Consider the following 27,858-nt stretch of genomic DNA (forward strand, 5'->3'; position numbering starts at 1 on the left):
CATTCAAATCCATTTTATTGCACTAGAGGTACAAAAACACAATAATAAACTTAGAAACAGATCCTTTTTATATGATGTACACAGCTTAACAAATTTATTTGACAATCACCTAGTGTAAGGGTTTTTCCACCACTGCCCTAAATCAACAGTACTTAATAAAGTACCAAAACTCTTTTTGTGTTTGTGTGTAATCCATCATGATATGCAAACTCTTACATGTTGTTTGTTTTTTTAAATTTTGACTTTAAGAATTCTATTTTTCTGGCTCAAAATTGGGAATAAAACTGAAATCAGATTGTCTTTTTTTTTAGGAATGTTCGACACCAGTATGAGTAGTCTTTCTTGAGTACTCACCAATACCAAGTACCGATACCACTTATACTTTTGATGCATAAAGTTTCGATTATTAGTAACAGGTTATTTTGAACAAAGGCAGCACAGTCACTCCGCCAATAAGTCCAAGACAGACCCAAACAACGCTCTCTGAGTTTAGGATTGTTTTTTTTAATAGATTACAAAAGTGCAAAAAAAAGCCTAACAACTGTCAGAGTTTTAGTAATGTTTTAAAATGCACTTAAGTGCAATTTAAAATAGTTTAACTGTCAACTTCCCCTGGTTCATTCATGTTGTCTGAACAGGACCTGACGCACATTTGCCATGGTGTCTAGTGCCAACTACTGGGGGAGGAGGACTTGATTATCAGCTGCTGGTATCCACAGCCTTCATGAGTACCGATAACTCAAATTAAGGCCCGATACCAATACCTGATATTGGTACTCGCCCATCCCTGCTATTATTATATGGCACTTTAATGTGTAGGTTGAGTGTAGCACCATCAATTATGTTTTGCATGTGTGCACCCCCTTGACAAGAATTTGTCCTTCGAGAATGAAAGCATATGAATGTACAAATATTTCAAGGTTGGTTACATTTATTGATTAAAACAGTGAGAGAAAGAAAAGTCATTTAAGATCATCATTACATTGAAACAAATTTAACTCAATTAAGCTTGTTTCAGCCTAATGGAGCACAGTTTGCTAGATCTGGACTAATTATTAGTTATTTGGGTTCATTAGTGAAACAGAACAGCAGGGTCATAAATGGATAAACCCTTTTTTTAAAAAACATTCAAAATGTCATCTAGTCTCTAGATTATCTCAAAAACAAGATAACATTGACTTGGCCTTTAAGCAGTGTATTTGTGTGTGTGTGTGTGTGTGTGTGTGTGTGTGTGTGTGTGTGTGTGTGTGTGTGCGTGCGTGCGTGCGTGCGTGCGTGCGTGCGTGCGTGCATGCGTGCGTGTGTGTGTGTGAAAGTATATTATTAAAATCCTGTATACATTGTTCTCTTTTAGTTTGAGTGCATCTTACAGGTCTGGTGTCACTAATTGGATTTGTAAAGAATAGAATGTACTGAGATTTCTTTTGTCACTCTACCACAGTTGCTGTGAGATAACAGGAAGGAGAAGTGTAAGTGGGAGGTACAGAATATCACCTGTTCCCCTGGGGCTTGTTCCTGTCTGCAAGTTCAACATCCTCATCAGTGTGCTCTCATTGTCTCTCACCTCCCCAGGCTACTGGCCGCGCTTTGATGAAAGCGTTTGTGCCCTTTGTGGCAGGACACCATCACTCGCCCTGGATCTATTTTAGTGACTTTGACTTATATGAAAATCTCTAAAGACAATCAGAGGGTGGTGCTAGAACACAGTCGCTCATGTGCAACCTGGGCTGCAGATGTCCCAACAGTTATCTAACTAATATTATGACTATAACTATTACTGTTATAATTATAGTCTTATGAAACCACAGGCACCACAGATTACCTCTCCTTATTATCAGAGCACAGCCACCACATCATGCAGCCAAGCCTGTGTGTAATCAAACAAAAGAGTTTCGGTTTCCAGAGATAGGGAGGGACAGGTATGAGCGTGATCAAGCCGCTACTCCACACAAAAGGTGATGTCACCACACTAGTGTTTGTCAGCTACCAGCTTTTAGCAAACAGTTTTTTAAAGCACAGTGTGTGTGGGAGTGTAGCTGTTGTTGACAGCATGACACTTTGTGGTTCAGAGTTGTTGACATTAAGTAACTTTGGCAGATGTGTGACTTGTGTGAAGTTTATGCTAACTCTAAAGGAAGTTCCAAAAAGATCAAAATGTGTGTCTTTCTCTTCTCTCACATATCTCCCCTTGTCTTGTCAATACCTTTCTATCCTAAAGTCGTCTTTTCACAGTTCTCTGTTTTTCTTTCTCAGAGAAACAAAACACCTGTTTTTATTCAGTTCCCTTTTCTTATTGACAACAAATATGAATATGGCGTTAGTTGCTTGTCTCCATTGGTTATATTGAGTGTACACATTATAGTGTATTGTGTGGGTGTGTGTTACAAGGAGACAGTTATTGATCAGGAGAACAAACACTGGTACTGACTGTGAATTAAACACAATGGCTCTCCTGTTCTTCACCTATCCTCTACTACTGTCTTCTACTCTCCATTGCACATTACTTGTTAGCAGTGTGTGTGTAAGCAAAGGGTACAGTGCTTTGTTGTGCAGTATGATTTATAGATGCAAGTTTTGCAGAACATGTTTTGACTGAATCTTACACTATTATGACTCAAATTTTTTTTCTGTCATAAAAGCACAAACCCAAGAAGCATATACATTTTTCACTGATTTGTGCCTGAGGAGCTCAGCCTCTGATCGATGCCATCACATGCATGAGAATACAGCAGACCTTGCACACAGGTTTACTGGTATGCTGAACCACCTCTGCTAATACTGGCAAAGACATGGCGGTATCATTGTAACTTTTTAAGACTGAGTGGTTTCAAAAATTACAAAAGAATTACCACACAGGCTTAAGTTTTGCAATTTCTACAAAAATTTCAGCCTAACATGGGAGGGATAATTGAAAACAGAAAATGTGTACCCCAGACAATTGTGAAGTCTATCACTCTTTCTCAAAAAGCTGTGAAGCTAATCAAACCTATTTTCTACACTTTAACTCCATTGATACCAAACCCCCTCTATGCTGGAACTTCAGACTGATCCATGACCCCAACAACCCAGAGGGATACAAACATATTTCTTGAAGTTTGATCCTCGAGCACATCAAAGGAGTTAACCTTTGAGTAAACCTCCAGAATTATGGATTCAGGAAATATCCTAAACTGAGAGCACCCTCTAGTCTGAAAATGGGGAGCCTATGCAGGAGTCCTAAAAACTGCAGTTCTTTGAGAGTCCACCTGAGGCTGGCTGCAGAAACACTGTAAACCACATACACACCAAGACAAAAACAATGTTTTTTACAGCAAAAATCAACATGTTCACTACCTGTTTCAAAAAGCATTTAAAGTCAGCAGTTTATTTCTCTACTGGCACACTTTGTATGAGGAGTGAATTTCTTTAGTCATTCAACCTGAGAGTTCTGACCATACAAAGGCTGATTGTCTGACTGACGACATCTTGTAGCTGTTTGTGAAGAAGGCCTGCCTCCGTAACTCATTCCAACTCAAACAAAGCATGTTTGGGTTTAATTTTTTCAATATGGCTATTGGAGGTGCATGAGATAATAATAATTCATTTCATTTGAATGGCACCTTTTAAGACACTCAAGGACACTTTACAACATAAAACAAGTACAAAAGGTAAAATACACAAGTACAAAACAATGTAAAAAATACTTTAAAAACAATGATTAACAACAGATAGGGCAGGGAATGAATCAAACAGAGTAGATGTCATGTATGTCATAATATGAAAATATTTGAAAATGTTTGAAAATAGCTCTAAAGAGCTATCTAAAGACAAAGCAAAAGCTCAGTGCAGGGAAGCAGCTCTAATGTTTTAACATTTTATTTCAGTATGTCCCTCCTCTCTTTATAACTTCAGAGTGTGTTTGTACCTTTGTTAAAGAACACATGCAGCTTTGCCCATGAACTCTACAGACAGGATTTCCTCTCTTCTGTTTGTCTTTATACTCTCTACCTCTTTAACATTTGTCTTTTTTTTTGCATCTAAGGAACTGTCTTCCTTTAACTCTCACCCTCTCTTCATCTCTTTCTCTCTCTCATCTGTGTCCACTGCTCAGACAGTAGAGCTAGTTGCCCATCTCCATGGTAACAGGTTGATGTTCAAAGAGGGCCATAGCGGCTTTACTCAGTTGAATGCTCACAGGTTTGCCGTCTGATCTCACAGCCACCTCATCCAGCCTGTCTGCTGGAAAAACAACCTCTGAGAGGCGACAAAAGTGTCTTCTAAAATTAGACACCTGTGCAGCTCAACCAAACATGCCTAATTCTGTTAAATGGTTTCTTTTTAAACCTCTAAAGAGGCTGGTTCTTTCATCCGGCATTGAAAATGGCAGGGCTACACAGGAGACGGCTCTGAAAGGCACATATTGCTTAGATCTCAGCGCTATAGACACAGTATTGTTTCCCTTTTCTCTGTCGATGCATATTTAAAGTGAGACCTCAGCATGACTTGCAAAGAAAGCTGTGAGATGTGTTGCGATGTCATTGAAAAAAAGTTTGTGTTTGACAGTTTACAGACCTCCATGGGACTCCTGTCTTCCACTTCAAAGAGAATGAACAAAACAAAATAAATAGATGCGATGAAAATGTTTTGTTGTATCACATTAAATCCAGAAAGTGGCAGTGAACCAGACGCTTGTGTGCAGGACTGAGTGTGTGTTTATGCATGCTCTCTTTGTGTATGTGTGTGTCTTTATGTGTGCTTGAACTCTCCACCCAACTGTTTGTGCTTCCTTTGAAGCGAAGCCCCAGCTTCTTTAATTAGGCTGCTGAATATTCATTTGTGATTACACATATAGGCCAACGCCCTTATCTGGGGCTGGTTGCTATTAGCATTAACAATACTGGGAACACCTTATGCTACTCCACAAACACACATGCACCCACACACACCAAGGAATCCTTTTATCAAACATCACAGCATTACAGATGATGCATAAAACCACAACCGGGTTTTAGATGAAACAATCAAGGCAGACGTGATGGTATGAAAGAAAGGAGCAGGGGGAAGACTTAACCGAGTGTTTGAAAGGCAAATTGAGGTGTGCGTGGTCAGGCTGTTGTTTATTAGCAGGAAATGGAGAATTATGAGGAAAAGAAACAGGGAGATAATGCTGTGAGTTTCGGACGATTCTTCCCTCTCAGCCAGTTTTATAGGCTCCTAATCTGGGTCTAAATGAGGAAGGAGACTGCCGCAGCTCTGCCTGTTTCTCTGCTGCTATTAATAGACAGATGTCAGAGCCGATGCTGGTCAACTTCACTTCTTAGGTGGTATTTCAATTTATCAAAAATATCTGAAGAAGTGAAAAAAGGTGTTAGCTTTGTCAATATTTAATGTTAAGGACAATCCATTTTCTGACTCATTCATTTCTGCATCCAAATGCTGTTTTCATCTTTGTAATTCTCTTTCTTTGCTATGAACTTTTAACTCGGGTTTGTTTTTTTGTTGGTTTGGTATGTCTGTGTGGGAGATCATGTGCATTTATGTGTACATTCATGTCAGCAGTGAGTCACTATGGGTCATTCTTTGTGTATTTATTTTTGGCCTGCAGCTGGTCCTTCCTCTTTCAGCTTTGTGTGAGTCTAAGTAAGAGGGGACGTCAGTGTGAGTGTGCACATGTTTTGCTGTTTTCTCAGCCGTCCCACAATTGCCACACACATAGCCTGTCATTTACCAAGGATGCCCTGATCAACCTTGACCCACATTTCTCCCTCAGAATCTGTCCTCTGGCTGGATTTTTCTCCTGGTTTGACAGAGCATGCTCTGACTGATGCAGCAGTCAGTGTGAAGTCTGAAAAAAAAAAATCATTTGCTTGTAATGTTACACCACTGGGCACCTTGATGAAAAATCTTGTGTTTGGCTTTCCTCTCTTGACTCAGGGTGCTCAGTGGATTGTTTTCAAAAGGAAATTGCTCATTTTGAGTGGAAGAGACGGAGCAGAGCAGAAAAAACAGGCAGACAGACTCAGAGGGGGCATGCTCCGCATCCCTGCCACTCCCTGCTCAGTCTATATCATTTGTGCGACTCTGATGAATTATGGATGAGGCTATAGATCGCTGAGCTCAGCTCTGCTCCACTAACCCACTTAGAACACACATGGACACACATTTCAAATCTGATCACAACCTCTAGAGAGTATCATCATATTTTTCTCTCTCCACTATTATTCTGAACCATTATGCTCATTCCAGCGTGTGTCAGGCAGAAGGAATCCTGCGAATCAGTTATTTTTCTCCTGATTGCACCCCATCAGGAAATCTCATTTTTAAACTGGAAAATTATTTTCATGATACTGAAAAAGCATGCAATGATGATATTTCCCTGAATAGTTTAGTTGATGGAAAACGAGCATCTTTTTTTCTTCTGGCATGCACACATATCATTCATTATCTGCTCTTAACTCCCACTTTTCTTATCTCCATGATTTCCAGCTGCCTTTGAAATCGATTTGACCACAGGGGCTACACCCTTCTCTGTTCTAAATTTTACCTTGTCTTCTGTTCATCTCCTTGACATGTCCTCCCCTCCTCCCTTTTGCTAGAATCAGCCCATCAGGCACCTGTATGCCTCTCTGTCACATAAGGTCTGAGTTATGTTACATAATGGGTTTTACATCTTTCATGGGGAGGGGTGAAAGTGAAGGAATGCAATAACATAGAACATGTTATTGACAGGAAACATGTCAGGAAATAGAAGAGCTGCAAGAGTCCATATAGCATTTGAAACACACTATGTAGTATACTGTATTTTGTGCTCTTACTCCCTCTTGTGGATCAGTGTTGAAATTGGTTGTTGTATTAGTTGATATCTTTCTCTTTTTTTGTGCTAATGGCATTAACATTAATGAGTTGTTTTTTCTCTGTAATAGCTTTCAATTTCAATATTGTTTCATCTGCCCTCTTGTTATAAAATATACCCTTCTTGGTGGTCTCATTTAAAGGTTTATAAAACCCCCCAAACATCACCCATCTAATAAGCCTGCCTCAAGGTGGGTTGACGGTTCAGCCGGGGGCCACAATGTTTGGTATGGGGTTTGAGAGGACAAGAAAGCTGAGATGGGGCCAAACAAAATAAACTTTCAGGTCCACAACGCTGGGACTGTTTGTTCCAGATTCTTCATCTTCCTGCTTATTAATAGGCTGGCAGTGTGTTTGGGTTTGCACACTGCCCCATGGTACTCTGGGTATTGTACATCATGTAGCCAGACAAACTCTTCATATTAGGCCGGTGCCTTTTCTGTTTCAGTGTTGCATAACCAGAAGGGGTTGAGTATAAACAGAAGCAGCTCCAGCAAATACCAGCCACCAATGGACGAACATTGTTTCTCTGCACGTACCCACTCTGTTTCCCTTTGCGTGCACCCATAGCTTTGCTGTAAATACGTACATTGTACCCAAGCTTTTATTTTTGATAAACCACACCAAAATCTTTAGATAAATACTTGTGGCTTGCCAGAATACATAAAAACAGAGACAGTTGAAGACTTATAGATAATGGATTTTTTGAGCTGATACAGTATTGGTAGCTAACATTGTTTTTTATTAGAAGCTAGTAAAATAAACAAACAAGTGGTCCTCAAGTTTACTTGAGTTCTTGGGAACACAGTCTGTTTTGAGCACAATATAAATACGCTCTAGTTAATCCCAAAACCCATTTCTGGTATTTCTGCAGAGAAAAGCATTTGCAAATATGAACAAATGTGCATTAAGCTGATAACTGTTATTGTAGTGGCCAAGTGATTTATTGAGCTAGCTGCACTTGAATTAAAGTGGAAAGCAATGTAAATGTTTAGCGTTTCCTGATTCCTCTCCCTAAGATTACCAAATACACAGACAGACTGCAACATTTCTACCAAAAGTACCCACCAAGCCCACATACTGAATGTTTGTAGCATGTGCACGTGACTGCTTCTCTGAAGCACAGTGACCTGTGACCAGTCATACTTGTACAAGATCGAGCGTGGATTAACTCTTAAAGAATAGAATAGAATAGAATAGAATAGAATAGAATAGAATAGAATAGAATAGAATTTAATTGTCCCCGAGGGGAAATTCAGGAAACACAGCAGCAATTAAGAAAACAAAAGTAAGAAAGTGTATAGAAAAAGGTCCATAACAAGATAGATGATGACAGCTTGGCCATCATTCTCCTGTAAGCCAGTCTCCACCTCCACAGGGTCCAGGACTGAGCTTCTTCAGCAGTCTGTTCAGTCTCTGTCTCCTGTATCCTGTCTACTCACAGCAGGTGAAGTTCTTACTCTGCCTTCCAGTATTCACTCTGTTGCTGGGTTAGCACAGCTAGCTTGTCCAACTTATTGGAGATAGATCTTACGTTTCCAATAACGATGGATGGAAGGACAGGTTGATGTCGTCACTTCTTATCTCACTTCCTTCTCCTCACCTTGTGGGAAGACATCAGGCCTTGCACCAGTTAGCAATGACATGCTACAGGCTGCTAACAGCTGATTTCACATGTAAACAATGCAGCCCTGGTTACATGTAGGATTTCCAGACAAGCACAGGAGCAAAAGTAGTAAAAATATAACTGAATACACAACCAGTTTGGTGTTCATGATCAACAAATGAGCCATGCAAAGTAAAGATCCACCTCAAATACAAAGATGATGAGAAAGAGACGAACAAATTACAAGAAATATACAAAGAAGAGAGAGCTGCCGAAACAGGCAGCCATAGCCAACAGGGCGGGGCCTAGCAACTTTTATAGAAAGTGAATTAACTAAAACAGCTTTATAAATATGTGGATTTTCCTAAGTTGCCCAAAAGACTTGTTGTTTGGATGTATCTCCACTACATGCACCAAAAATAAAATTCAAATTAGATTAAAAAATTCAATTTAGAGCAAATGTGGAAAAACAGCCTACATGGCCAGTTCTCACAGCCTCAAGTCTAAGTTTCAAACGGTTTTCCGATGGAAATGTTAAAATTTAGAGTTTCTACTCTGGAGATCTTTTTGAGTCCTTGTGAGTTTTCCTCATTCAGGTTTTTGATATTGCAAAACCGCCTCTGACACAGCTGTTCCCAGCTTTTGCAGGGCTGCCAGACTAACATTTGATTAACACAAATTGCTGAAATGTGTGCAAGCAGTCACCTAAAAATCTCCACCTAAAAAAAATGCAAGTCCTCCAAACACTTTAAAAAATGCTTGAATGATTCCAGCCTCTCTTGCACAGTTATCCAGAGTAAATCACAAGATGTTAAAGAAACCATAAAAATGTAGACAGACTCTGGTTATGGGCACTTAACTTTAAGTGGGGTCAGTAGCATTTTTAACAGCTCTGCTGTGAGTGCAGGATGGAGCAAAAGCATTTCATTAAGTGAGACATTTTGGTTTGACTGCAGTTAGGCTGTGGGTGATTTGACCTTACTTGACAGACGTGCTGAGTTTTCATATAGAAGCAGTGTTTGTCAGCATCACATATGTCAAAAAATGGGGATTAAAACTGTAAACAACAACATAGTCAATGTTGTTGTTATTGTTTGTTTGTCTTGTGTGCTTCCTTGCTCATGGAGCTGCCAATAATTTTTGCTAGAAAGATGTTTCACGCTCTCTGACCTCGCCACTCATAATGGCTTCTGTGTAGAAAGTGCCCAGTGGTTTATGTAACTGCTAATAGGGCCATTGATTATACTGGAGCTTAGAGTGGGGAGAACTGGACAGCAAGTTGCACAGGAGGCTTCTTTTTTATGGGGATGGCATTGTTCTACAAGGCCAAAGCCCCGAGTCATGGTTGTCTCCTCTCTCTCAGGCTTGAATTACCCCCAGTCTGTGCAGACAAAGCTCCCGCTCTTCTGCCTTTACGTAACCTCTCACACCCCCAAACCCTGCCACCCCATAACTCCTCACAATTTACAATCACATGGAGGGGCATGTGGTGTCTCAGCAGTCCGATCTCTTATGGAGTCTACACATACATGTATAATCAAAGTCTTTATCCATCATCAATACAATAAGTATAATAAGTTATGTCTCACTTCTCTCCTCTCTATATGGTTAACTGTAGTCATCCTTTCCTTAATCTCATTTCAGTTACCATCAGAAGCAGTCTCTTCCCTTCTGCTCTGGAGTCTTCCAAAACTTTTTGGCTGTGCAGAACCCGTCTGGCCTTAGTTCAGCACTAGGCTCAGTCCTCTGAATGACAATGAGTATGATGTATTGTGAAAATCTAGCTGCCTCTCTCCTCAGGCTGAGAAATCATTGCCATAAGTTTTGTTATGTCGATAAAATCAGCCAGAAAACAAGACTGTCTTTTTTTAAAAAAACAGGAATGTTTAGTGTTAAAACATCAGAGTTGTGATCAAATGTTTGCATTTTGCGAGCAAGCAACTGGAAGTGGTTGAGTGGTTTAAAAGAAGACACAGAGATCACAGCCCTGATCTCCTCAATGAGTTGTTCCAAAGTCTGAGAGCCCTGATTACAAAAGCTTTATTACTTTTTGATAATGAAGAACTTTGAACAACAAGGACGGACACATCTGAGCAGCTGGTGTCCTAATGGAATTGGGAACTTGGCTCTGTTTTTGTCCTTTTTATTTTTTTGTGTTTGAAAACAGTTTTATTTTGGCATGTTCTGGAAAAAAACAAAGCCAAAGAAAAGTTTCCATAAATGGTTGCAATTTTTGAAAATGTACTTTATTTTTTGCTCTCCGTAATAGATGTTATGATAAATCCTTTGCTGTTTCAGGCAAGGATTTTCTCTTCAAAACATGCTTCTGCATTTTAGAATAAACAACATTGTAGTCCTAATGCTAGGTGTGTCATTGTGTATGAAAAGATAAGCATGTTTGCCCTGGATTGTCCACATACTTCACCAGTACAACAGGTCGTTTCCTTTAGAGACAAGCTCAAGATGCACGTGATGTATTCATCAAATTAGGTCATTGTTGGTCTGCAAGGTACTTCCCGGCAACCGTTTTGCCTTACATTCTGACACACTGACATAAAAAAAACATACTTTTTAGATTTAAATCAATTAGCATAACAGCTTAAGTGAGTTGGTGTGACTGAATCAACTCATTCATTTTTATGACTAAGATTTAATTCTCAGTCATGCATCAAAATGCATCATCTTCATTCTTGTTGAGTGTAGACTGGAGAGAGCATGTTTCAGCATTAAGTGAATGATGGATGACTTTGGGCAATCAATAACATTATTTACATAATTTACACCTAAACCAAAGATTTTCCACAGCATCTCAGATCTCTTGTTAGATTATAAAAACATCACAATTACAGTATAATTAGAAAATATAAAGATGCATTGTTGGCACAAGTTACCCATTAACTGGGTACAACCTCCCTAAATGTAAACAACACCTAATGTCGGTCACAGGTGTTCATTCTACCCCCTATTTTTGAACTGCTAATGTGGGGTTAATAAAGTAGACCATCCTTTGAGGCCAACATCTCCATTTTATATTTAGAGTCAAGCATCAATCACTTGTCAAGGCACGAGTACTCTCCCCCCCTCTGTGAGTTTGTAATTGCAGTGCCTCTCTGCTATTTAGGGAATGTTATTAAGGAATGCAATCAGAGAGTTTGTAAAGATATCCTGAGTCACCCTGGAAGCTAAAGTATTCCTGGACAGACAGGAGCTGCTGGGGGGGCTACATGGACTCTGTTGGGGACTTAGACCTCAGGCTGGTATGACGTGCTCAGACCGGGTTAAGGAATGATAACAATGCATTCATGTCAGAAAGAAGACTGTCAGTCAGAGGGTAGCGTGAAATTCCCTCTTGTGACTAATGCTGGACGGTAAAGTCATCAGTTGGAAAACACCTTATGTTGTTTGTCACTTTCAGGAGTAGTACTTATTAACTGATGATCTAAGAACTAACACACGCTCCAAGTCCAAGAACCAGTTCTACCAGCTGGTCACAATGAAATCTTAGAGTTGGGATTCAGGGGTTTTACTCAGTGGAGACTTACATATCACTCATTCAAAATACACCTGATAAAATAACAATCTTTTAGAGATAAATTGTTGGCCAATTTGCCTGCCATTAGCTAAGTTTAAGTAGTGTAACAAACTAGCATGCTAGGCCACTGGTGTTAGATATTGTTTGTTTCTTAATTTAGGACTTAAGTTTTACACATTTAAACCCACATCTTATTTTAAAGCTTGACTACTGAAAAAATACCAGCTGTATTTTACTGAACAGATTTACCAATGAGTTCCTTTTGGTTAGCGCAGCATTCATTCCAATTTTCTTTTCACAAATACCATTAGATGCACTTTTTATTTCCCATGACTTTGTTTGCAGATAGCAAACTAAACCTGCATACTGCGGGTTCAGTGTTTACTTAAATCCTGATTTTTATCCTGATTGCTCAAAACCCAGTCACAATGTTGATTAATTCTCATCAGCAAACTGATGTGAGGGACTACTACAGGTTTTATCAAATTACTCCACGGTAAAGTTAGGCACGTTTTACATCTGTCTGCTGACACTTAGGTCCTTTTTAAGCCACTTTTCTTTGTTTCTGCTAGAATAGAGATTTAATACAAGTTATATCATGTTCAGGTAGATGTTTTTTTTCAGCATGTTACTTTAGTTTGCAATAACTCATCCTTTTTTCCTTTCCCATATTTTTAACTTAGATATAAAGTAACATCTCTGGATGCCCGTACTAAACATGCACATTTTCAAACCGCAACATATTAATGAGTTGTAGATATCTATGAATCTGTCTGTCAAATGATCAAAACAGTCTGTTCTAAAAAAAATAGCACGATACCTTCATGAGATCTTTATGAGACATGCTTTAATGATGACATCATCACACAGCTTGTAGAAGGTACACCAATGTCTGCCTGTGTCTCTGCCCTCAACTTACCTCCAGAGAGCTTGTCAGTTAGAGGAAAGGGGGTTTGTAGAGTGGGAATACTTAAAGAAACAGGTAGAGGCTGAAATATGAGTGGTAAAAAAGAAAAAAATACAGATTTCTTTTAGCTTTAAATCATGCAAAACTGCTGCTAGGGTACCAAAGGGACAATACAGATCCCTTGAAAAGCACAACCTCCCTCTTTAGATTTAATAAAAATGTGGGAATTCATTTTTACTAAAAGTTATTTCCAACTTTGAAATTTCTCAGTAGCTTCTAAGACAGACATGGGCAAACTACAGCCCAGGGGCCACATGCGGCCCGTTAAACGTTTTAATCCGGCCCACCGAACTTGAAAAAATTAAATGAATAAACCTTGTTAATGTTTTATTTTCCCTGCAATTCTGTTGTTTTCTATATAGAGAGTTCACATTTAATATCAAAACAATTTTGACACAATCTTTTATTTATTTATTTTTTTCATTTTTAAAACCGGGACAGAAAAAACACATTTTTCCTGTAATTCCATTTTTCCGTTTTGGTTTTAAAACAGAAAAACAAAAAAACAAGTCAGTTTCTTCGTTATTTTGATCTTGTTTTGAAACACAATAACGATGGAACACGGATTAAAAATCCCATTATAATTCCATTCTCTCATATTCTAATTTTACTTTCAAAACAATTTAAGACAGCGAAAAATGGACCGTTACTTGTTTTCTGATTTGAAAACAAAAAAATTAAACAACAAGTCGTTATCCGTTTTCCGATTTTGGATTCTAAAACAGATATGGAATGATGAATGATACCCTGATAGTTACCAAAGCACTCCATCCATCTGCTCCTGGTTCGGCCCCTTTGTCAAATGTTAGAACCCATTGTGGCCCATGAATCAAAAAGTTTGCCCACCCCTGTTCTAAGATCTTGGTTACTTTATTTACAAATAGATGGTAAACCATAGCCAGTGTTTCTAGCTTTTGTAAGTTATAAAAACATTAAAAATGTATACTTGGAATCCAAAGTGCCCTAAGAGAAGAAAAGAAACGTGATAACAAGCTTTAGAGAAACAGACTTTCTTTTGCAACTTCAGCACCATGCTCAGACTTCAAACAACTAAAACTCCCATGTGTCGCTTCTTTGAAACTCTTGGGTCAATCCTATGTGCCATACACTCCCACTTCCATCTGAGTCGGTTGGGACTGTTCTTACATAAGCAGTCTTTACCTTCCCTCCTTCCTGGTCCCCTAACTCCTCCTGCTCCCTCATTAAAGCCTGTATTCATGCTCTCCTTTCCCCCTCCCTCCAGTCGGCCTCTGAACTGAGGTCTTTAGTAGCCCTTGTCCTGCCTTACCCCCTACGCTCCCTGCTTTGTTTCTCAGCCTAATTGGTTTGTACACTTTAGGAAGTGACGGCTCACATGAAACAAGACTTTATCTGAAAAACATGTGCTGGAATTCAAAAACAGTGTTAGAGGGCGCACTTGAATATAAATTAGCATGTGTTTTATTGCTTTTGGGGTGACAAGCACACTGTTAATAGCTGCTTTTGATAAAATTATAGTGTTAACAAATGTTGCCAAGTTGAAATTAGTTGTGATATTTACCAGTTTCTCCCTGTTAGCTTTGGTTTTAATTTTTTCTACTAATTAGTTTTTAGCTTCCCAGTAAAAAGCAATCACATGCTGGTGCTGTGATGATTCAGTATCATAAAATAAGCCAAAGCAGTGATGAAACCTTCCTTTCATCTATGGATAAGTGACGCAGTGGCGCAGTCTTGAGCTGTCGTCATGTGTCCCTGCATAGGCACAGTTTTGAATAGCAGCTTTGTATCATCATATGACTACGTAATCTGTGTAATCTGGATGTTTTCTCGAGTGCCAGATTTTTCTCCCCTCCAACAGATGTAAACTCCTTCGATTCTGTGTATTTAAAGTTTTTTCAACTGTGTGACATGCAATGCCGTTTTAAAGCTAGTTCATGCAGTGCAGAAGCATTTGGTTCATCTGGGGTTGTGAGTGTACACGGGCAGCAGAAGGTGACTCATTACAGAAGGCTCACTCTGGAAACTGATTGGTTGCGACAATCAAACTATGTGATAATTGAAAGGCGGGTGTGCGAGGTTTTCTGACTTTCTTTCTGCCTGAGCTAGCCACTGTTTTGGAGCTTAGCTGGCCTAGAATCTCCAACAGAAGAAAAGCCTTTCCCCCGCCCTTCACAAAGCTTTCTCACAACCCCTCTCTCCTTTGCTCCCTCTCGCTCCATCTCCCTCTCTGTGACAGCTCCTGGTGGGCTCTTTTTTTCCAGTCTACTCCCTCGCTCTCCTCACATCCGTCCTCTGGGTCTTTGCCTCTCTTTTTCTTCCTCTGAGGATTTTATCCCCGATGGACTCTTTGAACTCATAACTTCTCAGTAAACTTTTCCTTCCTTTAACCCTGCGTCCAGCAGGCCCTGCCAGCCTTCATCCGATTAACTACCTCCTCTCTGTCAACCCAAACCGGCATCAGACGGACCCTTTGCTCCAGAGGAGTCTTTGCTCTCTCTTTGTTGAAGGATGACTGTGGAAGCTCAGCTCACTGGAGCACACGTGTGTTTCATGGGCTCACTATCAGTTGCTGTGAACAGCGGAGGGAGTGTTAGCGCTGAAGCGTGGTCACGGGCTTTGAGGAGCAACTGCTCTGTGAACCAACAGTGCAACACCTCCTAGACTCTGCAGCTCTCAACAGTTGTGGTTTATTGCTGGAGAGACTGAGCACTCGATGGATTCTGTACATCCAGTCAAGCTTCTGGTTCCAAAGCGGCTGTACGTCCTGTTGTCAAGTCGAGTCTTTGTCCAGTGGACTTAAAGTCGAGTGGATTTTGTTTGTCCTGAGTGATGAGTGCTCACACAGGGCCTCACTCTTCCCCTCTGCCTTGGCTGTGCTCATCTCTAAAGGGAAACAAAAACAGACTAAACTAAACCCAAGCTGCACGCATGCGTCTCACCACCATGGAGGTCATCCTCAACCTGGTTTCTGCTGACACCTCTCCAACTCACACTCCCACCACCGTGAGTCCAGTGTTTGTTTAATTCATCACTATTGTTTTTTAGTTTTTCTTCATTAAATTGTACTTCCTCAACAACCCAAGCCTTCATCATGAATTAAGTTCTTGTGCTTACTTTTAAATGCTAATGTGTGCTCACCTGTTGTGGTCTTAGAGTTTTAGTTCCTTGTGTGGTAAAACTTAATGTAATTCTCTGTTGAAACCAAAACTTGGAAGCCACATTTTTGGCAGGAGACCAATCTCTTTGTGTAAAAGGGATTTGTCTGGAAATCATTTGGACTAAAGTCTTTGTTGTCATTGTTTGGGCCTCAGAAAATCCTCATTTTTTTTTCTTTCTCCTGAGACCTGACCTCTCAGCTGTTCACGTGTTTTTTTTCTTGTGGATGTGAACACAAATGGCTTTTCTCACACCCTCTAAATTCCTTGAGAAATGCACTGGACGGCATTTGCAGTGCTTTACAGTGTGTACTTGTTTGTTGTGCGTGGTCATTAGTGCAACTTTGTGCTGTGTACTAATTCATGAGTGTATGTGTTGAGCAAACTGACTCTTGTCCAGCAGAACGAGGAGTTATGTAATTTTCCATGTCTGGTAAAAAGGATTCATTGTGGCCACTTTAGATCTCCTTAACTGCCACAAAAAGCGGATTTCCATTTTAAAAAAAATCTCTTGTTTTAATTTTAGCACTTCTTATTTTGGCATATCCTCATGGGAGCCAAAACCATGAGAAAAAGAGAATGTCAGGAAAAAAAGAGTTAAGGGTAAGATACACCTCAGACTTGTCAAACCCACCTCAGCATATGCTTGTATCCTCTCCACTCAAACTCCAACCACCATCAGGCACAACCTGAGAGATTTCATCTCTTTGAAAAAACACCAAAATCACTGAGTACTGTCGTGGTGTTGCTATGAGAACATCTTACTGATCCCCAGACTGCAGGGTTAAAGGTCGAACCAAGTAATCAGGAGTGTGAAGTTCAGTCAGTCAGAGATGATTGGCTTGGATACCTGATGAGTGATGAGGTCAGAGAGATAGAGGAGGTATAAACGGAGAGGAGGCAGCGGTATAAAGCAAAATGAATGTTTACAGGTGGAAGGAGCACTGAATTTGTTTTAGAGTAGCCTTTAGCGTACCTCCTACGTCCACCATGGATTTAATGTCCTGCCGTGAGTGGATCTAGGCCACGGCTGACCTCTACTAACAGCTGCACCATATTTCTACTTAAGAGAATGCTGTCATTGAAAAGATGTAGAGCAGAGTTGAATAGATTTACGAGAAAGAAAGATGCCCTTCTTGCATCTCGGTATGTGAAAGCAACGCTTTACAAGAGGACATGACAGGAAGATCACAAACTACTCAGCAGGAATGCGAGGCTTAACAACCAGCAAGGTACTGTATTTTTTACTCCCACATACAACATTGAATGAAATCCTGACCTTTACCTCAGCTTTATCAAAAAGAAAACAGTAAGAAGGTAAGATAACAGAAGTTTAAGACAAGAATGTTTATATTCAAAACAATCACAAACCTGCTTAGTGGTGTTTATTACAGTTGCAATGTTTAGGCTAAATAATGTAAGACTTTTATATAACTTATGATAACAAGACTGTCATGTAAAAATACACACATCTTTAAATGATAAGCAGCTACAAATAGAGGAAATTGGGTTCAAATTCCATTCACCCTAAGCTGGTCTAGGTGAAGATATTAGTTGTTGTGTGACAAGAAGCTTAAAACTGTCTGTTTCCACTTTTAAGCCATCAGAACATCAGGATGTTAACTGAACCTGAGTGCACCTGGGTCATCTGATAAAACAGCAATTACATTATACAGGGCCTAGAGGAGAGAAGGGGGTTGCACTGCTAAGTGAGGGTAGAGAAGGGGAAAAACGCCTTAAAAATATGGATGGGTCTTATGACAACATAAGTCCATTTTCTGCAGTGTGACCTACATTCAGCAGGGAGGAATTTGAGGCATATGTGTGTCCTGTGTGGCTGGGAGAATTTTTGATTGGGCAGTACAAGATGTTTTTGTTATTTGTATCTAATTATGTGCAATGCATGTCTAACAACATTAGCTTGGTAATGCCTGTTTATGTGCAACATATGTCTTCAGATTTGAGCATTTAGGCTCACTTGGGCTTCTCTAAAGCCTCTGGTGGATCTCAGGTAAATCAGGGATGCTCCTTCATGCCTCTAACCAGCTTTACATGGATCACAAGCTGTTGCACAACCAAGACCCACCAACAGACAGACCCAGTTTGGTGTCACATGGGTGGGGTGAGCTTCCTTAAACGGTGTGTGAATATATGCAAGGACCCACGGGGTAAGGGACAGGTCTGTGCAGCTCTCCTTGTCTTTCTTACTAAGTCTAATCAGAGTGGGATCAAGCAGCCCCCCAATTACATACACACACTCACTCAACTTCTCTCATTAGGCTACACAAACGTCAGTGATGCAGTGCCTGTCTCTTCTTGCTTCAGTGGCTCAGCGCATCAACATGTTTGGCTGTGTTAACCCTGGGAAATTAGCCTAATCCTTCAGCTCACCATCTTTAATTACAAGCATGATTAGTTTCAGAATAAAAAAAAATCGGCCATTTGGGGATGATACTGATCGTACAGACAGTTTGTACGGTAACTGGAACTCTTTATCTCCGTCAGAGAGCCTGGGATGAAACATCTCTTTGCTATGTGTGGTAGCACAACAGTAAGAGTCTATGTAGAGTGAGATCATAACTGTACAGGGACTAGTCAGAGCTATAAAATAGGGCATACTCTTGGAAACCACCTGATTGACAAGCTATGTGCGGTTCATTTGCTTACATAAGAGCAGAACTTTGCTGACAGTGATTTTTTTGATCAATGTTAGGGCGTTGATTCGGTGTCAGTGTGTGCAGGTCACTGGGCTCTCATATCATGATATCTAAACCTTTATCTCATCTGTATTGCAGGGCATTCTGGTTCAGGGATCATATAAATTGCCCTTTGGTTTTTCATCTATACGTTTGGCTGGCAGGCACACTTTTGATAATGCAGTTATGACATCAGCAAGGCAAGATCAGACTTTGAAGTCTTTTATGTTAGTGTCCAGTTGCTGCATGCATCAAATGGACACCTCATTCATGCGGTACTTCATAAAGCTATTAATACTGTTTCATGAACAGTCGGGAACAGGCCAGGTGCTGCTCTGAAACGTCACCTCTTAGTTCTTTAGGGCGCCAGAGGGAGCAGGCTATTCTAGTCGTCTGATTCATTTGATCTCCTTGGCTGCCTGTCACAAGGATTTACGTATGATCAGTCTTACTGTAAACAACAATGACTGGACCTTCTTGCATTTCACAGAGTTGGGAAGCAATGCAAAAGCACTTCATTGCAAAGTCAAATTGCTAAAAGCTGCAAATAACTTGCTCGATCTTTTGTCTTCCAGTACAGAGGAATGTATGCTAAGTGTGTGTGTGTAGACTGGTTTTTCTAGTCCTGTACTATTGTTATGCTCTCAAATGACTGGCACAGACAGTGAGGCTGGGAAGTAATAAAGTTCTTTGGTCTTTTATTCAACTTGATTACGTGATTTCACTTCACATCTAAATATAATATGTTACATAAGAAGCCTGTGTGAACGGAACACATACTTTTTTTTTTCCTGTGTTAAAAAACAACTCAGCTGTAATTACTGTGGGTTTTTGTCTTGTTTTGTTGTACAGCTAACAAAATAAAGGTGAATAACTTTAAAAAGTTGAAAACAGTCTCTCTGAACGTCGTAGGAGGTCAAATTGTACATGTGTTAAAACTGAATTTTGCATTGTATCTATTTGAGTTTTAGCTAATCCAGCTAATAGTCTATATATATCTAATATAAATTGGTGATATAGAATAAATGTGTTATTAATCACAAAGTTATACGTGACCTCAATTTACTATTTTTATTTTTATTGTCAATTAATGAAGTACGCTTTGATCTTTAACTAGTGAGCAGACAGGCTAATCATCAGCCAGATAAATAAACACAATAGGTTCAAATGTATATAACAAATGCGCACTTTTAAACAAGTGGAAACGGTTTCTCATCGTTTTGGAATAATTATTTTTTTTGTATGTATTTTTCTTTTTTGCAAATAGATTGGTCAGGGTTATTTTTTTAAAGCTCTTCCTCTGGAGTTATTTCTGCTCCTCGTGCGGGTGATTGACGGCTGCGTGCCGGGCAGCTAAGAGGATGATGTCATCTCTCAGCTGTGAGGCGAGTGGTGGGCGGGAGAAAGGGGAAGGGGGCGGAGCCTCTAGTTCAGCCCAGATGAGTGAGTTTCAGGTGCGCTTCAACTTTCACAACAAGAAACCCGGGACAGGGAAGACGATAGGACAGTCTTTTGAAACTTTAAAGACACAGTGCGGGACCACACGTGCCAGTACTTATATGTTTGACCAACATTTGGCGTCAGAACAGATGAAATTTCTCAACACAGCGATACTTTGGGGAAAATGCACTGGGAACAGTTTCTTCGTTTAACGTATGGAAAGGTGAGCGGCTTTTTTCGCATGTGGGACTGTTTTGGTGACCGCGAATGACTTATAAAAGAGCAAGTCGGTGGAATTATGTGGTTGTTCCTTGCTTGAAATCCTACAGAGACAGAAACTTGTGGAGTTTTTGTTTTCTGAGGTTTGTGTTGTTGACGGTGAATTCAGTCATCAATTAGTCATGCTGTTGCACATACAGGCGAGCCTCCGGTGCGTTTGTTTTTACCTGTTATGGTGTGGTAATAAAGGTAAGCCTCTTTAGAAGCAGCAGGAGGTGTGGGTGGGTGAAACCAACTTTCTCTTGTGTCTAACTCTGCCTTATTCTCTACTCATGGTTCTCCTGAATAGCTTCTGATCTCCCTCAGTGTGTTGTGCTGTTCAGCTTCAATTTTTTATGTTCACGCTCAGTGATGAGGAAAGACAAAATTCATCACACTGTTGGGCAAACTGTAGCTCCAGCAATATCACAATGTTCAGTTTATTCCCCCTAAGGTGTTTGAGGAAATGAATCACATCAGCTGTGTGTGATTGAAGGTCTCGGGTTCATCTTCTAAGGTGGAGTTTATCTAGTTTTAGGAAAATACAGAAAAATACAATTTAGATAGCTTTTCTGATTTTTTTTTTTTTTGTGCTCTGTGGTTTATCGACAAAATCAGCTCAGAGAAGCATCACAAACAACATTCTGTGGATGTATGTAAACAAAAATGTAATATCCTGTCAGTTTTTTCTATATTGTTGCCCCCTAGATAAACAACAATAAAGATTACTCTGGTGTTATTCTTATTCAACCCCAAAATAGATAAGCTTGTGGATAGCTTTCAATTCCCAGATTTAAGTACTAAGTTTCTCTTGGATGAGTAGAAAAGACAAAGAATCAGTTTCTTCCACTTTCCTTTCTTTGTGAAGACCTAAATGTAAAAATAATACGTGGTATCTTCCTCTTTAGAGAAACTGACCGCAAGTGGCTCCGTCAACTGACTCAATATGCCCTCTTCCAGTTGACCGGCTGGAAAAATGCAGAAGCTTTTTCTTTCTGTGCCTGTCAGCAAAATGACTAAGACCCCTCAATATGCAACTCACACTTTTCTTCCCTGTTTTTGCCCCCCCTATTATTTTCTTCTCTAATCCCTCATTTCCTCCCCTGGCCCTTTGCCTCTCCCCGTCTCCTTCAACTTTAGATCGACCGGCTGGAGGTGAGTGGGCTGGGCCAGACACCCCTGGCTGTTTCATGTGGGGCGGACAATTCATTCCCAGGAGGTGAGGATGCCACCCCAGACCCTCAGCGAACCAAGCAGGCAATCGCTCAGCTGCAGCAGAAAATCCTCAAACTCACTGAGCAGATTAAGATCGAGCAGACCGCCCGGGATGACAACGTTGCAGAGTACCTCAAACTGGCCAACAATGCTGACAAGCAGCAGAGCACACGCATCAAACAGGTAGAATGAGCTGCTGCTGCATCTCATGAAATAAATTGTCAGCAGATAGGGTTTTTTTGTTGGAATTAATCCAGAGGCCTGGTGAAAACACTCAAACAGGCTTGTGTTATTATGTGTCAATCAGTGCAATAACAGGGAACCTGTTTATTCAGTTTGTTTGTCCCTAAAGGCAAGGAGGGAACTTTCTTAATTTGTTGAAGCAGAGTTCTTCATTGAAGTGTTACTTGTGTTTCCCTCTCTAATGAAAAACCTGTTTCACTGCCGTCAGGTTTTTGAGAAAAAGAATCAGAAGTCAGCTCAGACCATCCAGCAGCTGCAGAGGAAACTGGAGCACTACCACCGAAAGCTGCGGGAAGTGGAGCACAACGGCATCCCTCGCCAGCCAAAGGATGTTCTGCGGGATATGCAGCAGGGCCTGAAGGACGTTGGAGCTAAAGTCACAGGCTTCAGCGAAGGTGTGGTGGACAGCGTCAAGGGGGGACTCTCCAGCTTCTCTCAGGCCACCCACTCAGCTGCAGGGGCCGTCGTCTCCAAACCCAGAGAGATCGCGTCGCTCATTCGGCACAAATTCGGCAGCGCTGAAAACCTCCCTGCTCTCAAAGACTCTCTGGACGACCCCTCAGTAGAAGACGCTTTGACAGTTGGCGGTGGACGCTCCCTGGGCAGTGCTGCACTTCACCTCCAACCCAGTCCCAAGTATGGGAGTGAGGATGAATGCTCTAGTGCTACGTCTGGCTCAGCAGGGGCCAACAGCACCACAGGGGCCCCAGGAGGTCCTCCTAGTTCCAAGGGCAACACGTTAGAAAGGAGCCAGAGCTCCAGTTTGGACATGCTGCTGCAGGAGGTGCAAGAGCTGAGGGAGGGCCAGTCAAGGCTGGAGGAGAGCCTGGATGGTTTGAAGAGCCACTATCAGAGAGACTACACTGTTGTTATGCAAGCACTGCAGGAGGAGCGCTTCAGGTACCAAAGAAGAGAAAATAGGAAGCATCTGCATTTTACATTCATCAGTATTTCACGTTAAGCTGAAGAAATCCCCAAAACACTCAGTTGTCAGTCACATTACTGTGTTGCTTGACTTATCATCACAGGCGACATTTATGTAAAAAAACATAGATATATATTATACAGAAATACTACATGTGACATATTTTAAGTACATTTATTTTATGCTACTTGGACAGTTCTGTAAAAGTAATTATCTTTTTAAACTAATTTTTCCAGCCTTGAAGTGAAACTATATATTTTTTTAACACAGCAGTTTATGGTTGCATAAGTTACAAACACTCAGGTGTCCTTCGTGCCCAAAGCTCTTAGTCGGCCTTTGTCTGATCCCTGCATAGCTCTTCTTGGACTCAGGCGTCTCTGTGCAGGGTTTGTTTTTAGACTGTCTGTGGGCAGTTTGCCTTAAAAAACATGCTAACATTCCTCCAGTGTGTTTTGATAAGAGGGCACAGAGATTAGAAGGGCAGAACAATGGCAGAGGGGGCAGCTATAGTGAACAAAAACACAAGCATTTTTCTCCCTAAAATGTCCATCAGAGTTCAGAGCTTTCCATGTTTGTCCTTTGATACCAAATTAAGACTAGAAAGACTACGAAGAACCGTCTTAATTTATAAACAAGTTGTGATGCTGAACATCTCCTTGGGGACTGAATCTTTCCCTGTCATAACCAAGAGATTCCAAAAATGTGACCCTCTTACTGCAAATAGCTCCTTCTGGTTTTCATGAATACAGCGCTAGAACAGTTCTCTGATTGTCATATCCTGGATGTAATCACTGCTTTCTGCAAAGAGCTTTTTGAATGGCAGCTGCCTAATGTGCTGTATTTGTACACGTGAACTCACCTGGACTGATCAGTCACACTGGGTTACAGAGCAAACAGCTCTCAGGGACCAACACTCAGGTGCTATCTCTTATCTATTCTTCCCTGATGTTGTCCATCCATTTGTTTGCCCTTACCTAAATCAACAGCAGTATAGATCTCTGCCCGCCTGCTGGTTATCTTCCATTGGTCAGCCTAACACTCCTGACCATTTCTGATTGGCCAGTTGGATCACCAGATGAGAAAGCTTGTCCTAATCTTGTCAGGGCGAGTCATCAGTTCAGTCAGGTGGCATGTGGTCAGATGGCTTTGGGGTCTGTTTCTACTTATTCCTGCATGTGTGTCTTTGTCTAAGCTAATTATGGTCCGTGTGCCACGTGTGTATGTGTGCGCCTGTGCGTGTGTGGGTGTTCAGGTGTGAACGTCTGGAGGAGCAGCTGAATGACTTGACGGAGCTTCACCAGAATGAGATCCTGAACCTCAAACAGGAGCTGGCCAGCATGGAGGAGAAGATCGCCTATCAGTCATACGAGAGAGCCAGAGACATACAGGTCTGTCTGTCTGTCAGGCGAGCGTACACAAACACAACACCTGTGTCAGGAAAAACTGAGCTGCTGTAGAAAAGCAGCTCAGGCAGAATGAAATTTTATGTTTATTCTGTTATTGCATTTTAAATTGGATTGGAAAAACTATTAGAACGGATGATAAGAAGTTAAAGAGGGTAAAGTCATTAATTAAAAAGCAAATTCTGTTCCTCCGTTCTTACAAATTAATTATTCAATAATTATTTTTAATGACTTTATAAACAGAGGGAGTGAGAAACTCAACCAAACATTGTACTCTCAGTTTTTGTTACTGGCATTAATTACAAGGAAGGGGCTAAAATCAATGAATAATTATGTTGTAAAAAATAATTACTTTTTCTCTTTGTATTTCTTTTAATTTGTGTATTTTCAACGTGACGCTCTTGTCGTGATGTTTCTAAATAACGCCTTATTCCTGGCCTCTGGTCTGCATGCTCCTGAAATCTTAGCAAGCTTGGCAAACACCTTTGAAATAAGCCTGTTGCTAGCATTAGCAAAATTTCCCAAGGTTATATTTCTATTTTTATACAAATCCATAAACATATTAGTAATGAATGACAGTTGCTGTAGTTATATATTTCTATACTTTCCAGTTAAGTGTGCTGTAGTCTTCTGTATTTATTGTTACCATTTGACATTCAGCCTCTCCAGCAGACTGACCTTTTCATTGGTGAACTGATGCAGGCTGCTCAGACAAGTCACGTCATGTCTTGGGAGAACAGTTTAAGGTGGTCACACACCCTTTCAGGAGCTGAGGGCATTATCTCATCGTTCATGTTGATACTGTAAACATGAGGATGAGGCAGAGAAGCCAGTCTGTCCATCTGCTTTTATGTTGGTTCAAAACATGAACACTTCTCACTTAAACTCTCACATTACTCTTGTAGTACTCCTGTTAGCCAGGGGGCCAAGGTTTGTGTGTTTTTATGTGATCATGATAATGAAATGTTGCCCCTTGGGTGCATGTCTCTTCCCCTGCAGCAGGGGGCAGTACAGGTCCATTAATGCAGGGCCTCTTGGTTGGGAACACTTTAAAAACAAATGTAACATCAAGTATCCCAGCTTTAAACTTTCATCAATATTCAGTCCATGAGTAAAATGTAAGAGACTTATTTTTCTACTCTTAGTTAATTATTAAACTTAACCGATGTGCATTACACTGTAAACTGTTCTGATCTTGTGCCCATCCCATTCACAAAAAAAAAGACAAGTTGTCAGAAACGTTGGTGAAATGCCAAACACAAAGCTTTTAAAAGTACATCTCATATTTGACTTTTCTTCTGAAATTTTGCTTGTTCTTGGTGAAAGAAGGTGACTTTGCTGAGTGATTTTTGTGCTCACCTCTGCAGGAGGCATTGGAGGCCTGTCAGACCAGGATTTCTAAGATGGAGCTCCAGCAGCAGCAACAGCAGGTCGTCCAGTTGGAGGGGCTGGAAAACGCCACGGCCAGGACTCTCCTGGGAAAACTTATCAATGTGCTGCTGGCCCTTATGGCCGTCCTTCTGGTCTTTGTCTCAACTGTGGCCAACTGTGTGGTGCCCCTGATGAAGACACGCTCACGCACCCTTTCCACCCTCCTCTTCATCCTCCTGCTGGCCTTTTTGTGGAGAAACTGGGACGCTCTCTCAGGGTACACACACCGCGCCCTGCAACCTCCGGGATGACTAGATTTGAGCCAGCACTCGTTGTTCTGATGACACCAGGCGATGTAACTGTAGCTGCAGACACGCAGGAGGCTGGAAGAATGAGATTGGGGTTAAGATGACCGTGTGGCCGAGCACTGAAAATCCGGCTGAGCACACTGGGACAGTCTGGAATCAAGAAAAGAGGAAGAAACAGAGTGAAGTTGAGGATGATTGTCGATTAAGAAGGACAAGACTGTTTACATTTTTGAAAATGAAATGTTGTGTTGCTACTCTTCACAAAATGCAGCATTGTACTGTTTTTATCTTTAGAGTTTAATCAATTATAATGTTATTTCTAATAATATTATTTTTATTTTCAATGTTATTTTATTCAGTACCATGTAGCATTACGCTCCCCTCTACAGGGAGCTTAGTCAACTGGGTTGGCGATTCCTCATGAAGGCCCAGTCTAATTATAGAGACATGCAAATGTGATAACGTGGTTGATTGCCTTTAGCGAGAGAACTCTTACGTAGCTGTGATCAGTAGATTTGAACCATGGCTGAAAACTTTCCTGGGAGTTGCTCCTTTCTTTGCTGTGATGAAATGTGTTCAGACAGAACATTTTGAAGGACTGACTATGAACTTTGAGTGTCGTGAGGACTTGAGAGTTTTTGTGCTTCCTTACCACGTCTAATAGAGAGGATCACATGCTTTTACTTATTCTCTTTCTACGTCAAACAAAATACTTTGTTGTATCTGGGAGATTATCAGCGAAACGTAAAGACAGATCGGAGGCTGTACACACATACTAACAGCACATAAACACACAAAGACCATCTGGTTTATTGCAAAGCATCCGCCAACAATGCTGCATGTATTCATTTAGAAAATTACACAGAAACCAACGATGCTTTTAAAAGCAATGACAAAAGGCTGTTGTCTAAGTAAAATCAATTTGCCAGGATAATTGCCTCCCCCGCCATACTTGATGTGATCAGGTTAGGAAGGAGAGACCACTGGTGCTTCTCCAGCTCCTCTCAGTTGGATTAGGAATGCTGCTGCTTCATATCTACAGTGAAAGTCGTCTCCACTGCCATATGCCAGTCAAATGCACACTGCCTGTATGTGACACTGTACTCATCATTCGACTCTCTCCCTGCTTACGATTTCTTTAGATACACCATCTCATGGTGTAACCACCCAGTGCCAAACCTTCATCTACCCAGGGATGCTTTTCATCAAAAGGGTCCCAGGTCTGAGTCCTTGGTTGAGTTCAGACCTGTCATGAATGTCTTGCCTGGATGTTAAGGATGTATCTTTTTGAGGGGTGTAACTTTTCCTATCAGAGAATTCACAATCTGAACATAGACCTAACTTCAGATCTTTCTGCACCTTTCCCCTCTAAGTACTACTCCTTTACTAGGCATCCAGTATTTCTTTACACCCCTCTCTACTTTTTTATCTACTGAAGGACTCCACAAGATGCCCCTTGCACATTTACAAGTTCACCCTGCATTTAAAGCTAAGAGCCTGATTTCCTAACAGATAGCGAGATCATTGAACTGTAGAGCTGCACTTTAGCACACGGCTGGATAACGCACGGGTCAGGCTGAGGTTAGAGGAACCTTTGATAGAGACCTCAGAGATTGTCGCTCTTAAGACAGTCACCCTCAGTGCGATAAGGAGACTTTATTCTGCTAAGAATCATCCTTGTCTTTAGATAAAACCCTCACTGAGAGAAATTCAGTTCATTTCAAAGTCACTGAACCTGATTCCTCTCAAGTTGAACATGCAATTAAAAACGTCAGGATGTAGATGAATTTTTCGGTTTTGAAAATTTAAGAGTGAGCTGACTTTTGACCCTAGCCTGGCCTCACAGTAACACCTATGATGTAGGGTTGTGTGCTAAACCACTCCAGTGCCTTCTGATGTCCTTTTCTAAGTGTGGAATAAATAAAGTGC

General features: G+C 40.8%; 1 protein-coding gene across 10 annotated transcripts in view; it reads left to right on the forward strand.

The window, feature by feature from the left end:
• The window catches only part of tmcc1a (transmembrane and coiled-coil domain family 1a), a 46,096-nt gene extending 18,238 nt beyond the window's left edge, over positions 1 to 27,858 (forward strand). For 5 of the 10 annotated variants that reach the window (XM_074681357.1, XM_074681355.1, XM_074681358.1 and 2 more), the window contains 4 exons: positions 21,605 to 21,862; positions 22,131 to 22,822; positions 24,100 to 24,235; positions 25,618 to 27,856. In XM_074681357.1, the coding sequence (XP_074537458.1) occupies positions 21,605 to 21,862; positions 22,131 to 22,822; positions 24,100 to 24,235; positions 25,618 to 25,932 (1,401 nt within the window). In that variant the 3' untranslated portion in view covers positions 25,933 to 27,856. Of the gene's footprint in view, positions 1 to 15,099; positions 15,919 to 20,222; positions 20,430 to 21,604; positions 21,863 to 22,130; positions 22,823 to 24,099; positions 24,236 to 25,617 lie in introns of those variants that run through there. The other 5 variants (XM_074681352.1, XM_074681353.1, XM_074681354.1 and 2 more) reach the window with 3 other exon arrangements.

Source organism: Halichoeres trimaculatus, unplaced genomic scaffold, assembly GCF_033239565.1.
Source record: "Halichoeres trimaculatus isolate MK-OKI-2021-1 unplaced genomic scaffold, fHalTri1.1 fHalTri1_scaffold_11, whole genome shotgun sequence".
Classification (NCBI taxonomy): domain Eukaryota; kingdom Metazoa; phylum Chordata; class Actinopteri; order Labriformes; family Labridae; genus Halichoeres; species Halichoeres trimaculatus.